Source organism: Lygodium microphyllum, chromosome 25 (assembly GCF_053477565.2).
Source record: "Lygodium microphyllum isolate KBCC chromosome 25, Lygodium_microphyllum_v1.1.10, whole genome shotgun sequence".
Classification (NCBI taxonomy): domain Eukaryota; kingdom Viridiplantae; phylum Streptophyta; class Polypodiopsida; order Schizaeales; family Lygodiaceae; genus Lygodium; species Lygodium microphyllum.
Window position 1 is genome coordinate 30,479,959 of NC_141159.1, and position 17,210 is coordinate 30,497,168.

The following is a 17,210-nucleotide window of genomic DNA, read 5'->3' on the forward strand; positions in this document are numbered from 1 at the left end:
ATGATGTGTTTGAAGGGTTGCTTCCTATTTCTTTTGATGATATAGTTGGGGCTTCATTAAATGAACAAAATGTTTAGCCAGCTGCTCCATTAAATAATGCAGAAATTCAGCCTATGGCTGATTTGAATATTCAGCAAGATGTTGAACATGAGGTTCATTAGGAGCATGTACATGATTAGGAGGCTAGACATATAGCTAGATGGTACTTGCAGACTTTATAAGATAGTCATTTGATGCTCCTCTTGTTGGTTGTACTTGAAGAAAAATACGTCTAGATGATCATGCTAATGCTATGGAGTTTGTTATGGCAGCAAACACACTTGATGATGATAAGCTGATTCTTTTGAGGATGCACAAGAGTGTGTGTATTGGATGGCAGCAATGCAAGCTGAATATGATTCTATCATAAATAATCAAACATGGGATTTATTTAGATTGCCTCTTGGAAAGAAAGCCATTGGTACTAAATGGGTCTATAAGCTGAAACGAAAAGCGGATGGATCCATTGATAAGTACAAGGCTAGGCTTGTGGCAAAAGGCTATGCGCAAAAGAAAGACATTGATTATGAGGAGACATTTGTTGCCACATCCCATATGACCACTATGAGGGGTTGGGCATTCAATTTATTCATGATATTAGAGGTATTGGATTAACACAGTTCAAATATATTGCTAAACTCCTTGAGAATTTTGGATTCTAGGATTGCAAGTTAGTAAGTACACCCATGGAGATTGGACTTAAGCTGTCCTTGCATGATGACAGTGATATGTTTGACATTTATACATATGCTCCAGCAGTTGGATGCCTCATTTATTTATGCAACACAAGGCCATATATTCAGTTTGCAGTTTCAGACTTGAGCAGATATATGCCCAGCCCTCGCATGCCACTCTGGCAAGCTATGAAACATGTTTTTGGTTACTTTCAAGGCACTAGAACTCTTGGATTGCTTTATGCCAAGGGGGGGCACTACAGTTACATGCTTACAATGATTCCGATTGGGTTGGAGATTTTGATTCTTGTCACTTTACAAGTGGAAATTGTTTCTATCTTCGCTCTTCTTGCATTTCTTAGCTTAGCAAGAGAGAATCCATTGTTGCCACATCGTCTTGTGAAGCTGAATACAAGGCAACTTTCGCTACTACAATTGAATTTGTATGGCTGAGATGTTTGTTGGCTGCTCTTGATGTATCTATCAGAGAGCCTACTCCTTTGTTTATTGACAATCAAAGTACCATTGCAGTGGCACAAAACCCAGTGTTTTATATACATACGAAACATGTTGAGGTACATTATCACTTTGTCAGAGAGAGGCTACATGTAGGGGATATCAACCTTGTCGACTGTCCTACCAACAACAATGTGGCAGACATCTTCACCAAAGCTCTTCCTTGTGATAAATTTGAAGCATTTCGCAAGGCTTTAAATTTGATCTCCTTTGGTGGATGATCCTTGTATCCTGATCACTTATCACTCTAGGGGTGTTTATTTGGTTGTACTTACGCCTATGCTCACACAGGACTATTGGTGACTTTGCAATCAATCAAGTCTAAGGGTTGTACTTTGTACTTTGTTATACACTTTGCAATCAATCAAGTGTTGAGCAATGGCCGAGCAATGGCCACACACTCTCTCTCTCCCTATGTTGTTGGTTCATTGTTTCTAGCTAAGCTGAGATGTTGTCTCTCTCAACCAACAACATGGACACCCATCTGTCCCACAACATACGGGCTACTATCAGACAAATTGGTATCTTCTCTCATAGGGTACAAATGGAGACAGGTAGAAGGATGGATACTCTAGTATGCTGAGAGATTCACATGTGAACCCACTGTATCCAAGGGTGGATGAGGGTAGAGAAGTATGAATGGACTAGAGGGCAGGGGAAACCCTAACCCTAGCCATCCAAAGGCTATATAAACAGCCCTAAGGGGATTACTCCTAGTAGATGAGAGAGTATCCGAGGTATACTTTGAGCAACTTAATAAGCAAGCTCTTATTCTTATACTTTGAGCTCTCTTCTCCCTTTTGTGCACATCTTTTTATGTTGCAACTCTAATATTTCAACATGGTATCAGAGCCATCTCTGATTCATTGAGTTTCCTCTAACTTCATCTTAGCCTAAGTGCACAAGAAAAGTTCAATTTTTCATCTTATCCTCTCAACCTCCATAGCTAGTTCTGGACCTGCAGGCCTTGGAGGAGTTGGTGTGGCCACAGGAGGGCATATCAGCTCACAATTTCTGCTGTGGATCTCTTCTCCACCTCAGGGTGCAGCTGCTCATCATCTAAACCGTCGACATTGTCCACTCCAGGAATTGGCATTGTTGAAAGACACAAAAAAAAGTGCAGATTTCGCATGAGCAGATTTGACCTGTTCATGCTCATCATAAAGGGCAGAATAGCAGCGGCTACCATGAAGCTTAGATAGCCCCCAGGTGGGCTATCCCCACCTAAGTGCACTTGGCAAAATTCCTTCTCTACTAGCTAGATTGATCAAAATCCTAACTTTGTCTTTGGCTGCTGGCAGCCATAGCCAGAAGGCTTCAAGCTTTCTTATTTCAACCTTAATCATCCTGGTTGATACTAACAGTGATTTTGATCATTGATTAACCTTGTTTGGAGTTCATTGCAGATCTAGAAGCTCCATCTGAGAGCTAGACACACTTGGTAGATATCATTAAGTTCATCAAAAGGCCGACATTTCACATCTCAAACGAGGCATAAACTGTGAGATGAGTACTTGTAAGCACTCATGTTACATCTATCTCAGCCTCCCGTGACCAACTCCTTGTTCATATTGTTTCCACTAAATTTTCCTTCTATAATAAAAGGGACATATTGTAAGCAATTGCTTGAAAAAATATCCTAGCAAGATGAAGTGCAACAAATATAAACAAAAAGGACACATCACCAGTAAATGTCCCAGCTTCACTGAAGCACCAAAAGAATAGGAGGCCAACTATGTCTTAAACGTACACAATAATCGACTCTTCTAAATCTATAAATCCTTTACCTATAAGCGTTCTTGTAGCGTGATTTATAAAGGCATTTCATTTTTTGCGCCCATGCCACTCTGACATTGAGGGGGGGGGGGGTGGGGGGTATTGAGAGATAGGCATGTGAACCCACGCTATCCAAGAGTGGTCTAAGGGTAGATGAGTGTGAATGGACTGGAGGCCAAGAGAAACCCTAACCCTAGCCATTCAAAGGCCATATAAACAGCCGTAAGGGTCACTCTCAGTAGATGAGAGAGTACCCGAGTTGTACTTTGAGTAACTTAATAAGCAAGATCTTGTTCTTGTACTTTGATCTTTCTTCTCCCTCTTGTGCACATCTTTTCATGCTGCAACTCTGATATTTCAACATGGCAAAGTATAGGACTCAACGAGGTGAGGGAATCCAAAAACTCATGGATCATGGACTTCGAAATGTCTGAGGATGAAGCAAGTGCCGCCGGTCGTGCCGAAGAAGGAATCTGGGGTGGTGAAAAACTCCTAGAGGTTGTCTCTCGAACCTAAGTAGGCAAGGGCTCAGATTGGGACTCAGACTGAGCAATGAGTGGGCAATAGTTGCTGCTTCTCAATGGAGCGGACCAGGAAGCCGAAGAAGAGGAAGGAGTTAAGCAACCACTGTCTCTCGAAGGAGCGGATTGACGAGGAGATGGTATCAAAAAATCATTGTCTCTCGATGGAGTGGACTATAGAACCACGGGCTGTGGTAGCCACTGTACCCAAAAATAGGTGGGAGAAGACTACCGCTGGCATTGCGACGATCTCTAGGAGGTCATAGTGCCAATCGATCCTCCATGTGCTCGAAAGGACTTAGTGCGCATCGGGTGCCTCTTATTGCCTTGAGCATAGTATTCTGATAGCTGATGCAAAAGGATGTCTGTGGCCTAGAAAGGAGAGGTGGCAAAGGTAGTGCCGGGTGGGAGACCCATATACTTTAGGGGGGTTGGGAGCAAAGGTCGAAGTTAGCAGGCATCGGTGGTATATCGGCTGATGCCAAAATAGGAGCACCCAGTAGATTGGTCATCTGTTGGTAAAGAATTCATGGGAATGAGTGTGCCTTGCTGAAGAAAGAAGAGGTTAGCTACGAACCATGAATCACAATGTCTGCCTCGAGGGGTGTGACGGCAGTGCAAAGCACGAGCTGCAATGTCCGCCTCAAGAGGTGGGAGGATAGTGAAAGGGCTGGAAGTGAACTGCTAGTGGGAGGAGGATGCTACCAGTAGTAAGAGGTTGCAACCAATAGAAAAATGCAGAGTACAACAGTATGGTGGAGCTATCGGGTTGTAGAGAATAGCCGCCAACAGACTAACTTGGCTAAGCCTCCAGGTTGCAGAAAAGAGCCGCCAGCAGTCTGTAGCTGAGCAGTCAGGTTGTAGAGAACAGCCACCGGGTTGAAAGAACATCTGCTCGGTTGTAGGGAGGAGCTGCCAGCAGTGTGGTTGAGCTGCTAGCACAGCAAGGAGGGGCCACTAGCAGTTTGGTTGAGCCGCCATCAGTAGCGAGGAGGAGCGGCCAGTAGTGGCGAACAGCCGTCAGCATTCTGGTTGAACCGCATGCAGGAGAGAACAACCGCCAACAACAGGGAGGAGCCGCCAACAGTCTGGGAGGAGCCACCAACAACAAGGAGGTGGAGGCGGCAGCAACAACCCTGAATGCAGGCTGGAAAATAGCAAATGCAAGAGGGAGCAGCCGCCAGTTAGGATGTTGATGCAGCAGTAGAAGAAGAGAAGTGGATGCCGAACCTGCCACCAGTCTTTGCCTTCATTGGAATGGAGGATCTTTGCCACTGTTTGAGAAGATCCAGCTCTGATACCTTGTCAAAAGACGATGTACCTTTGAGAAAGTAGGGTTTACAGGGAGGAACATAGAGTGAACTCGAAAAACACTGAGAAGAGAAGAAACTTTGATGAATGGAATGATGCAGATCTTAATCATGGAGTGAATGTGCTAGAAGGGAACAAGGGTGTCGTAGCACAAGGAAGATGATGAAGACAGCCACGAACCACGAACCGCAATGTGCTCCTGAAGGGGTGTGAGTATAGTGGAGAGATTGGAGAGAAGAGGTGACATATTGAATGAATCAACCATAAAGAATGAGTGACAGAGGTAGCCTATAAATAGTCAAGAGACTGTCTAGGGTGGCGCTTGGAGGGAGGGCGCCGATTGTTTAGGGTGGTGGCCATAGTTGCCTTCGTACGTGGTACGGACTAGTTTGTACGGTACATATCCGTATGTGATTTTGCACCTGTTTTGGCCACGTCGCCTGCACCTCCTAGATTCCGCGTCCCGCGTTCTTTGTGCCCCCGCTTTTACTCTCGTGCTTGCGTGGCACTTTTTGGGGGGTGGAAAGCCTTGGATACCTCACCCCACCCCCTTTTCCAGCCATGCACTCTCCTCCTCAACCCTCTTTGGATTCCTTCTAGCTAGCAGCCCTCTCTTTGACCGTTGACCCCTCTTTGACTGTTTGAACTTTGACCCTTCTCTCATCTACAAAAGGTGCTCCTCTCCTCCATGCTTCCACACCAATTCAGCAAGCACTTGTGACTTACCATTCTCATCTTCCTCTCTTGGATCTCGTCGCTCAATTCTTGAATGGATGTGTGATTTGTCATTCTCGAATCTCACCTACTATCTCCTCTTTCCCGCATCCTATCGAAGCATTTGCCATTCTCAAATCTCATCTCCCATCCCCTCTATCCCGCACCCTATCAAAGCATTTGCCATTCTTATCTCTCATCCCCTCTCTCTCACTCTTGCTCTTTCAACTTTACCCCAACCCTCGGGCCTCTCAAGTCTTTTTCTCAACTTTCAAGAGTCGAGACTCAAGCATCTCTCTCTCTCTCTCTCTCTCTCTCGGGCCTCTTTATCCGTCATCGGCACCATGACTCGTGAGAAGCACGAGGCCTTCAATTTGCATGCGATCCATGTGGAGAGGTTCACAAAGAAGTCCGACTCCCACCATTGGACATGCAAGTATTGCGGGAAGCGCTATACAAGTGGTACAACTCGGCTTCTCCAACATCTTTCCAAGATAGGGAGGCAAGTTGCTCCATGCAAGGAGATCCCTCAAAACATTGCGGAGGAGATTCTCCCCAAGATGAGACGGGGATCCACAAGGGGAGGAAGTGGCTTATCAGCACCAACTCCTATGCCTACTAACGAGGAAGCATCCAATGTGGGCGTATCTTCAACCGATGTGGGAGAGGTCTCTACCATTGGTGGTGGGGGCTCCACATCTGCATCCGGCTCTGGTACAAGACAAAGAGTGGAGGCTCATGAGATGCCGGAGAGACAGTCGTCTCTCTCTCAAGCTCCCGGTCATATGGATTGATCGGTTGCCTTTCTTAGAGAAAGGCAACGACTTGCGGACATTGAAATTGCACACACAGTGATTGATGTAATCTTGCATTCAATGTCCTAAAGCAAGAGCAATGGAAGAAGATGGTAAAAGCCATTGCCAATGTGGGTCCATGTGAAGGATGGACCGGTGTCACATACAATGACATGAGGACGAGAAAGATTGATGAAGAGAAGGAGAGGATAGAGCCCTTGATCCTATTCGGGCCGCATGGATAAAATATGGTTGCTCCATTCTCACCGACGGATGGAGTGATCGCAAGAAACTGGGCATCATCAATATACTCGTCTCATGTCCACTCGACACTTACTTTTTGCGAGTTGTAGATACCGGCAAGAGGGGGAGAAAAACGACGGGCGTATTTATCTACCGCCACATTCGACTAGCTATCATTGAGGTATACATTGCAATTTGCGTTTTAAATTTGTTTCACTTTCTTTCATTATGATAATATCACGATTCATAATTGAAATTTGATTTATACATAACTTGTAATTTGTAAATTGTGGTTGTAGGTGGGACCCTCAAATGTGGTGCAAGTTGTTACCGACAATGCATTGAATTGTCGGCGCATGGGCCATTTGCTTGAGGCCGAGTTCCCTACAATTGTGTGGACTCCATGTGCAAGTCATTGTTTGGACTTGCTCGTGGCGGACATTGGGAAGCTCAAGTGGATGAAGAGAGTGGTCCGCAAAGCTACATCGTCACATTCTTCACGGTAAAGATAAAGGTGCTTGCGATGTATTGTGAGCATAGCACACTGGAGTTGAAGAAGCCTTCTTCAACTCACTTTGCTTACATGTGGTTATTGTTGGAGCGTCTTTATGAGGTGCGGTCTGCCTTGCGCCAGACAGTGGTGTCCACTCTATGGAATGAGTGGGATGAGTATGAGATAGAGGAGGCCAAAGCCATGCAACGCTTGTGCCTTAATGAGCAGTTTTGGCAAAGAGTCTGTGCCATTGTCATTGTTGTGACTCCCTTTTATAGTGTGTTACGTATGAGTGATTGTGAGGGTCCACCATGGACCTTTTCGTTCACTTCTTTAGAGCGGCATTGGTGGAGGCACGTGCTTGTACAGTGATCACAGAGACACAGCGTGCACATGTTTTAGAGATAGTAGAGAAAAGATGGGCATGGATGCATAAGCCCATCCATGGTTTTGCCGCATTGGTACATCCGGCCTACAAGTCACTGGCGGTCATGGATGATAGAGAGTTGCGTTCAGACCACTTTTATTTAACTCGTGTGATCCTTGTGGATGACCACAATGCAGTGCTAGAGGAGCTAGGATGCTATGCAGATCAGAGAGGGCATGTGGCTTTTGCTTCTCCCACTTGTTGGAGGAGAGAGTCACTTGTGAAGCCTTTATTTTGGTGGCAAAACTTTGGATACGCACTAAAGACCCTTCAGTCCTTAGCCATGAGGGTCCTTGCCCAGGATTGCTCTTCGGGTGCATGTGAGAGAAACTGGAGTGCCTATTCTCTCATTCACACAAAGATTCGTAATCGGCTTAGCATACGACAGTTAGAGCAGCTAGTCTATTGCGGCACTAACTTACGCATGACGAGGGCTATGATGAGTATGGGTAGTCCAAAGCAGGTAAAGTTTAAACACAACCATAACATTTAAAATTTGTTGTTTTAACTTTTAAACTTTGAACTTTGAAGTTTAAACTTTATTCTTTACAATTTAGACTTTAGCATTTACAATGATCAATCTTACGTGCATCACTACATTGTGTAGGTGAATGTTGATACATTTAAGTTGACGGGCGACACTCTTTCGAGTATACATAAGGAGGTGGACGAGGAGGAGATGATTTTTGCAGAGCTCTACAGAGAGCTTATAGCAGCAGATACTCGTGACACTCACAGTTAGCGTGCTCGTGGGCGAGGAGTTCGCGTAGGTGGTAGCAGGGGCATGGTCATTCGACGCCCTCCATCATCGAGGAGAGGTGGTTCGAGTGGCTTGCAGACATATGTAAGGTGGGGCTCTAGTAGCTCACATCCTGTGCCTTATGATGGCATCCCCCCCTTGCTTACACAGCTACCACCTAGGGAGCTATCATTTGATGATGATGGTAACCTCATTAGTGAGAATGAGTACTCTCTTGATGAGCACTCAGATGGTTTTGATGATGATGATGATGATGATAGTGATGCCTCATCATAGATTCATATGACATAGATCTCTTTTTTTTTTTGTATCAGATATACTAGACTCTAGACTGTAGTTGTATCTCATGTTTTGTATAGCCCATGCGACCGCGATGGTCACCCTCATGTATTCATCTTATTTTGTAATGAAATGGCTAGTTCCACTTTAAACATGTATTCTATGATCTATCATTTAATGTTTTATGATTTTTGTTATTTAAAAAATCATCTTAAATTTTTTTCCGTACTAATATCGTACCGTATCTTATCAAATCATAATGTACCAATTAGTACCGTATTTTATCGTACCGTACCGTATCGTACCTTTCGTACTTGACAACTATGGTGGTGGCCCACCATAGGCGCCAGGCTCCTTTTTGGGATTGTCCACTGTGAAACCCTAAACGCAAAATGCAAAACTGCGGGTGAAGGGTTTCTTAACATGAGGACAGTACCATTGCCTCTTTCGTGATGGTTTTTTTATCTCTTCATCATCTCATGGAGTACAAGAACCAGAGATGTCTAAGGCTTTTCCTCAAGCTCCAGACACATCACATAACACTACTGTGAGACAGGAGGCCAGCTCACCTAGAGGGACCCATCGTAAAGTTATTCTTAGCTTTGTTTCATAGGTCACTATGAAACACTAGACATGGTTCTACTCTAGCATAGTCCCATCGTAAAGTTATTCTTAGCTTTGTTTCATAGGTCACTTACTTATTTTAATGCTATCTTCACCTTACTAACGGGATAACATTAGATATGGATGTACTTTGGATTTTGTCTCATAGGTTACATTGGCCTTATGTAGATCCCCCCCTCCCCCCCCCCCCCCCCCCCCAAAATCCCCCTTGCCTCTCTCTTTCCAGTCTCAAAAAAACGTTTTTCCCACTTGCATTGCTAAGTGACAGTCATCCAAAGCAATTTTCAGCATTGTTAAATTAAATTTTAGAAGATTAATTCTCAAAATCAATTCAATAATTATTTATGGCTCAGAAAATAATCTGACTGGCCAACAATTAAAGTGGCTAGGCCAATTTATCACCCAAGTGAACTTGAGCACTCATTAGCCCAAAACCAGCATTAATTAACTAATTAGCACCAATTCCCTAGTGTCACCACCAACACTAATGGCTAATTAAATGTTCTAGGCCAAGTTCTGATACCATGTACCACCCAGTACTTACCAAGCATAACTTATTACAACTTTTGCCAAACTTAATAATGCCAAAGCTAAGCATTAAAAATACATGTCCTCGTGACACAACCTTGGGCCTTTGATGATTTTGCTTTCTTTGTGTTCTCTCTCTCTCTCTTCCTAGTATGTCACCAAGACTCACCTTCATTGTAGTTGTGTTTCCATCAATTAGAATTAGTTTCAAAATGAAGGTTTAGGCTTTAGAAAGGACATACTTGAGATTGGAAACATAAGAATGCAACTCCTTGTTATCCTCAATGCAACGCGCTAGTGGAATCCTTCAATGGAGTGTTGCAAGAAATTCTCTTAAAATTGCTCGAAGCTTATTCAAAGGATTGGGATAAATACTTGCCACATGCATTATCATCATATCTAAAAATTTTCAGCGTTTTTGATCATTTGGATTTCTTTGTGTTTTTCCTCTTTTTTTTCTGTAAAAGGTAATTGTATTAATTACGAAAAAGTTTACATGATTACAAGATACACGATGGCTCTACCCCATCGTGTGTACACACTGACTCTTTACAAGAACCAGACGGCCACGGAGTTACAAAATCATAGCAAAGGCACGGAGGAAATTGCCATATGCCAGGGACGCAAGTCCTCCCGAGAGAGTATGTCAGAGTGCCGGAGAAGATCTATCTGCCAATACAAGAGACCTTTAAGCCTAGCAATATGCCGCTGAACATTATAAGCGGAATCAAAAAGGAAAGCATTCCGAATGGTCCAGTTGTGCCAACAGCCCCAATATCGAAGAAAGTGAAACAAGATCTTCATATGTGGCTGTGTCGGTGTGGGATATTTGGGCTGCGCAAAAACCCAATCAAACGGGCATAGCGAGAAACCAACCACCGCTCGCCAGACGGCTGACAAGAATGACCAGATTTTCTGAGCAAGGGGGCAAGAAATAAAACGATGATGGGCGGATTCCACAGTGGTGGTGCAAAAGAAACAATTGCTGTTGGAGATTCGGCGCTTGGAAAGAGCTGAAGCAAGCGGAAGACCACCAATCATCACCCTCCAAAGAAAGACCTTATATTTGAATAGTGTCTTATTTAACCAGCCCTCCATCACAGTTACCCTCCACCATGACCGGGATTTATGCAATCCCCATAAAGTATTAGCTTTAGTAACTAGCCATTGATGATCTTTAATCAGAAGATGATACACCTGGTTAGCTGAAGCCTTTTCTAAATTCAGCCTGCCTGCAAAGTCCCAGTCCTGCCAGGGACGATCCGTAGCAAGGGCAGGAAAGGGTTGGTTGCTCTGAAGCACCATCAAAAGCTGTTCCCATAAATACCTGTATCCACGAGGGATCCTCAAAAGCCTCCTGGCTGTATCCGCGACCAAAGTTAAGCCCAAACGTGCCATGCGGTTGAATTGTGGTCGAAGCTCATGTTTACCGTCCCACGAAATTAACCGCGGAACTGTTGGACCGCGCGACTGCCAACAGTTCCAATTGAAAAGAATTAGTAGCTAAGCGATCCTCCGCTGGATGCCACTGAGACTTTCGGAGGACCAGTCTCCAGGAACACACCAAATGGGCAAGCAGAGATGAGGAAGAACTGGAGAACCGAGAATCGGCATTAAGAACATGCCACCAAGAACTGCGGATTTGGGTATTACCATGCAGAAGCCCGTGATCCTCAAGAAAATAACGGGCTGTGACGACCCAAGGATGATAATCCGAGCACATGGCGTGAAAAAGAGACCAGCGGAGTGCCAGCATATGAGTTTGGGCATCTAAAATAGCCCCTCCACCCATGCGTTTTGGGGTGCACGCATGCGACCAAGAAATCCAGGAAATACGTGCATGCAAGGAATCCTTCTTCCATACTCTCTCTCTCTCTCTCTCTCTCTCTCTCCTTGGTATCTCACCTTCATTGCACATGTGTTTCCTTTGATTGGAATTGGTTTTGAATCAAGAATTAAACTTTGGAAAGGACACTCAGGGATTTAGAAGCTAGATTGGAGTTTAAACACAATTCAATGGGTGAGTAGAATCCTTGAATGGAGTGTTGCAAACAATTCTCTTAAAATTGACTAAAGCTGATTCTAAGAATTGGGATGAATACTTGTCACAAGCATTATCGTCATGCAAAGTTGTGAGAAAACAACCATAAGGATCACTCCATGTGATTTGGTATAGGGGTAGGAGTCACATGGTGACTGTTGCACTGACAGTGAAAGGTTTGATATTGTGCTTGTAATGAACAAGTGTATAGGTTATGTAGTGCAAGTACAAGGCAAAAGGAACTAGGGAAATGTGCAATTTTGAAATAAACTTAGAAAAATGTGTAGTGTTTTTAAGGCTGATGAGCATTTAAAAGTTTTGCCCAATAAACAACTCACTTGAGTTGTAAAGCAGGCCCGATGCTTAAGTTTAGTGCAGTGAGTAGCTCTTTCAACGGTTGATTGATTAGCCCCTAGTCAAATTTGAATTTTGATTCATGAGCTGTTGGTTACTCGTTTTAAAAGCTGATCATGGCTATTTAGGGTCTTTTTCTCTTGCATTTGAGTAACAAGTTTGCAAACAACCATTTTTCTCTTCTTTCTCACAGAAATTTTAGGTTTCAGCCATGGAGGATGAGAGAACAACATGTATGGAGTCAAGACAACAATCGATTTTCTCCTCTTAGCATGGAGAATCCATTTTTGTAGCTCTATAACTCCATTTTAGTTGGTATTGCTGAAATACAATGGCTGAGATCCTCTCTTTGCCTTTGAGATCTTGATCCTTGTGCATTGTTTGGACAACTTGATTGCCAAGAAAATAACCTTACAATTTCATCATAAGAAATCCCACTGTATGTGAAGGAACAATGTAGGGTTGTATGGGGATTATGCAAGACCTTTGTCAAAGTAAATGGTCGATGAGATTGGGCTTAGATGCTGATTGCCATTTTAGGTTTCAGCAAGTTGCAGTGTTCATGTGCATTTTTGAATAGTATAAAGCTGGATGGAGACCAACATCGAAGGTGGCAAGTTCACTGACCACCTGTGGACCAGTTGTGTTGAGTGAAATCGCTGAAAATACAGCCATTTGTAACTAATTTAGAGTATATGGAAGTGAGATGTAGCTTGTGTGTTGCGGAAAGTGCATGGGAAATTAGGGAAATGCAATGGTAGGGCCTAATGGAATGCGCATAGCAATGATCAGAGCATTTGCCCTTTGTTCTTGAGCATGAATTGAATGTTGGTTTGCTATGGCAGCATTGCAGGTCTGAAGGGCAAGGTTGAATTTTCTCAGTTTGATAGTGCATTGGGTGCGCAAAGGTTAGGGCAAAGTGTTTGGATTGATGCAGGAAGGGGACTGATGCTTGGTATAGAACATCAGATTTGTTTGGACTTGAGATTTGCATGTATTATATATTGTTTGCAATGCACAGCTGGGTGGGGGCAGATTTACATCTCCAATGTCACTTTTGCAGGTCAGTTATCTAAGAAAATCATGTTTCATGTGTCCTAAACTTGTTAGGGAGTGAAATTTGAATGGATAGATTTGTCATGTGTTTGGTCAAAGGTTGGTAAGAGCAAGTAAGAATATGAAGTTGGAGACAAGTTTGGGCTGATTCAAGAGTAAAGCACATGGGAGTCACTGACATTAGAGTGTGTTGGTTTTTGACAACAACTCACTTGTGATTTGTGTAAGCTTTGAATAATGATTAATAATTACAGAAAGGGGTGCCAATCCTAGGCCCTACTGTGTGTTTTCTACCATGCAAGACTATTCTAGCTCTCATATCTAGTGAGTCTTTTGTTATTTTGCTGATTAATTTCATATGTGCATGCTCGTTAATGTTTACTGACCTTTAGATTAGATTCAGTTTAAAATAAGGTGGGAGGGACCCTTTATGATGACGCAAGCATACCCTAATACTTCAACGTGAAGAAATATATCATTTAGACTATGTAGGGGCCTTAGACCAGATGGCAATAATGCAGCTTTTGTCCCATATACCTACACAAAGAGTGTCCCAAGATGTGAGAAATGCTCAAGGGACCTAGGACCTAAGGACTAGAGAGAAGGTGGCAAAAGCTCTTAGAAGGTTGATGGCATGCAACCATTCATGCAAGGAAAAGCAAAATTTTCCACTGGATATACCTCAAGTTCTGCATGCTGAGATAGTGAGAGGGAAGGACCAAGATTGGAAAGATCTAGGTTCATGCAAGTGCCAAAAGAAAGAAGACTAAGAATGTCCACATTGTAATACCGTGCCCTTCAGCTGTAATCTCTACAATTGCAAAACCCTATGCTTGGCAGAGATGCTTAAACAATTTCTTGACATGAATAGTTTTCTCAGTTCCGATCTTCAATATTTCATGCTCCTTTTAGTGTGATGAAGGCCATTGTCTCCACATCATCTTAGAACCTCAGTATGATGGTGTGCTTTTGTGCATCTTTTCCAGCTCTACAAGAGTGGGTGAAAGGGAGTGGATATTCGTCTTTGTATCCAAGACACGCACATATAGCCTTGCTATTGTCCTCAGGTGATGAACACTCATGGTTGGGTTTGCCGTTGACTCTCACATTCAAATGCCTCGCTTGTCTCATCCTCTCTTCCTTGAGAGTCGTTTCGACAATATGCACCTCCTCTGTATGACTGTCCTTTTTCACTTCCTTCTTAATATTCGTTCTTACCCCTTCCAACTGCCTCGCTTGTCTCATCCTCTCTTCCTTGAGAGTGGTTTCGACAAATGCACCTCCTCTTTATGACTGTCCTTTTTCACTTCCTTCTTAATATTTGTGCTTACCACTTCCACCCATGCTTGTTGGGTGGCCTGGAGCTTGACGTCTATACCCTTGGTGATCTCCTTGCAGATTTCTCATTTTATGGCACTGATTGTGACCTCTTGGATTTCCCTTCCTTCATGCCCAGTGCTTTTCAAAGCTGCAATTTCTTCTCTCATTTGTTGAATCTCTAGCTTCATGGCTGCCCTTTCCTTTTTCCATTCTTCTGCCTCATTCTCAAGCTTTGCAATTTTGTTTGATAAGCTTTGTTGATTTGTATTTGTGTTGTCATCTATGGTTTTTTTTGTGTTTATGAGTGATTTTAGTGCCTTTTCTAGGCTGTCAATTTCAACTCACTGCTTGCAGTTACAACGACTAATGACCGCTATCTTTTGTGTGCAGATCCATGCTTGAGTGAGGAGAGGAGGTGTGGTAGAGTGCGGGGAGGGGTGGACTGGGCAGGCACAATTGTGAAAACAGGCTGGTTGCAGGGACAGGCAGGGAGTGGTAGTGCAGACAGAGTGCGGGGACAAAAGCATGGTGGGGTGGGACAGCAGGTTGCAAGGAGGAGGTTCAGCAAGTTTTGGTTTCTTTTTTGTTTTTTTGTGGGGGGCGGGGGTGTGTGTGTTACAGCTGGCTGGCAGGAGAGGGAGGCGCAGTTGCTGGCAGGAGGGTGCAGAAGGCTGGTGGGAGGAGGCACATCAGGTGGCAAGATGTGAGAGGGTGTAGTAAAAGCTAGCAGGATGGGTGGGATTGGTGGGATCACATGGAGAAAGAAAGAAAGAAAGAAAGAAAGAAAGAAAGATCTATTAACGTCTCTAAAAGGCCAGAGTGGCCTATGAGACCATAACCAATAGAACTCCTATCATCATCTCTCATCAGATAAGAAGAGATAAAATCTATGTGTAAATTTAATGGTATATTGGAATGAGAAGTATGGAAACTGAAAAAGTTGGAAAAAACTAAGTTTAAAAAGATCAAGAGTGTAGGGTTTCTCCCCCTCAGTCTATGGAATCTGCCAAGACTCTGCAAGCTACCTCTGATTGAGTCACCGTGCCAATCTGCCTCTGTAATGAGCAATCGTGATGCGAATGTGGCGCATATGGGCACGCCTATGTTGCTGAGTAGGTACTCTAGGGTGTTGTGCTCTGTGTAGCGTTGTAGCTCTATCAACTGTGATGCCTCCTGATGTATCTCAGCCATGCCTACCAGTAGGAGATGCAGTGTTTGGGGTGGCGCGGCTGAGGATTCAGCTACGCTGAAGTAGTCTGTAAGTGCTCTGTGGATGGGTGGATGATGCTGGGGTCATCTCCTATCCCGTAACAATAATGCTTTGCGTCGTTGGAGCTCCAGCAAAAGAAAAGGCCCTAAACGTCTTTGGTCCTCATAGTCCATCGCCCGTCTTAGTGGTCCAAAGCCCTCCTTAAAGAGGCAATGATAGCGGCCTCGGATATCATAGTATACAGTACATCTACAAATGTAGTGCTCCTCCATCTTTGGCTCCCATCCACGGAGCTGGCACATCCTCTCATTGGCTGCAATATGGCTCCATCGACCTGTCTCAATCATCAGCTGATGCGATGAGGTGTGGATTTGACCAATAGCAACTCGGAGTCCGTGGGAAATTTGAGCATCCATGGTAGTTGGATCCAAGTCCTTCTTGTCTCAACTCTCAAATATAGTCCTAGTGGGGTGTAGGATAGTCCAGGCTATAGTCAAAAGGCAGGAGCTGGTTAATATCCAGCCCATATAAGCTCATCCAAGTTGCTATATGTGAGTACCAACATTCCCTCTCACCCGGTGTTGCCAGCTATCTAGAGGAGATTGATGCCAATCTAGGATATCTATGGCATGGAGCTCCCATGACCTATGTAAATAAGTTATTGCTCTAAAGACTGCCTCCACAACCATAGGTGCTATCCCTAACTCTACTCTAATGATTAGGGTGTGGGGTGGAGGGTTTCCTCCTGATCATGTGTGAGATCATCATCATCAAGGTCCTCTCTACATGATCCTTGCCATCATAGCAGTCTCTCTTTGGGCCAGTTAGGGAGCGAGCTGAATTGTCTATGATATAGGTTGCAGCCCCAAACCTCAACCCCATATAGAAGAGAAGGTGTGACTAGAGTATCAAACAACCATAGTTTGGTATGAGGTCCTTGAAGGCCATTGAAACTCTATATGGACAACCCTAGTGCTGCATAACCTAGCGCTATCAAACCTCAATTGCCCCCCTAGTTAAATTCTTGGCCCATAGAAAGTGACTCCCAAGTATACATACTCCCTCATGGACTCCACTGCACTTCTCTTGAACGTGAATTGATACATAGATTGGATCACCCATGTTGTTGATGTATTGAACACCATGATTTTGGTTTTTCCAAGATTAACCGTGAGATCTCTATCTTTGCAAAAGGTATGTAGTGCATCCAAGTGATGTTGCAACCCCTTCCGTGGATCCAACTGTTGAACACCAAGACTTTGGTTTTTCCAAGATTAATTGTGAGGTCTCTATCTTTGCAAAAGGTATATAGTGCATCTAAGTGATGCTACAAGCCCTTCAATGAGTCTAAAATGAGTACAATATCATCGGCATGCAATGGTATGGGTACAATAAGTTACAATGTCATTAGCATATGATGGTATCAATATTAATACTCCAACTAGGCTAGATCCAACTCCACCTTTCCCATCAATGTAGTCAGACACCTGGTCTATGTATAGTCCAAATAGTGTGGGTGAATGCAGGCAT

General features: G+C 43.8%; 2 protein-coding genes across 2 annotated transcripts in view; both read left to right on the forward strand.

Moving 5' to 3' along the window:
• The window catches only part of LOC148014033 (uncharacterized), a 134,160-nt gene that overhangs the window by 62,627 nt on the left and 54,323 nt on the right, over positions 1–17,210 (forward strand). Inside the window, exon 6 of the mRNA XM_087666364.1 lies at positions 12,940–13,157. Coding sequence (XP_087522490.1) covers positions 12,940–13,157 — 218 coding nt within the window. The remainder of the gene's footprint in view (positions 1–12,939; positions 13,158–17,210) is intronic.
• LOC148014034 (uncharacterized) lies at positions 7,384–8,780 on the forward strand. Its single transcript, XM_087666998.1, has one exon. The coding sequence runs from the start codon at positions 7,393–7,395 to the stop codon at positions 7,999–8,001; it is 609 nt and encodes a 202-aa protein (XP_087523124.1). The 5' UTR covers positions 7,384–7,392; the 3' UTR covers positions 8,002–8,780.

Bases quoted from the DNA above. Each gene is read 5' to 3' on its own strand.
- LOC148014034 (XM_087666998.1), top strand. From the start codon at position 7,393: ATGGACCTTTTCGTTCACTTCTTTAGAGCGGCATTGGTGGAGGCACGT.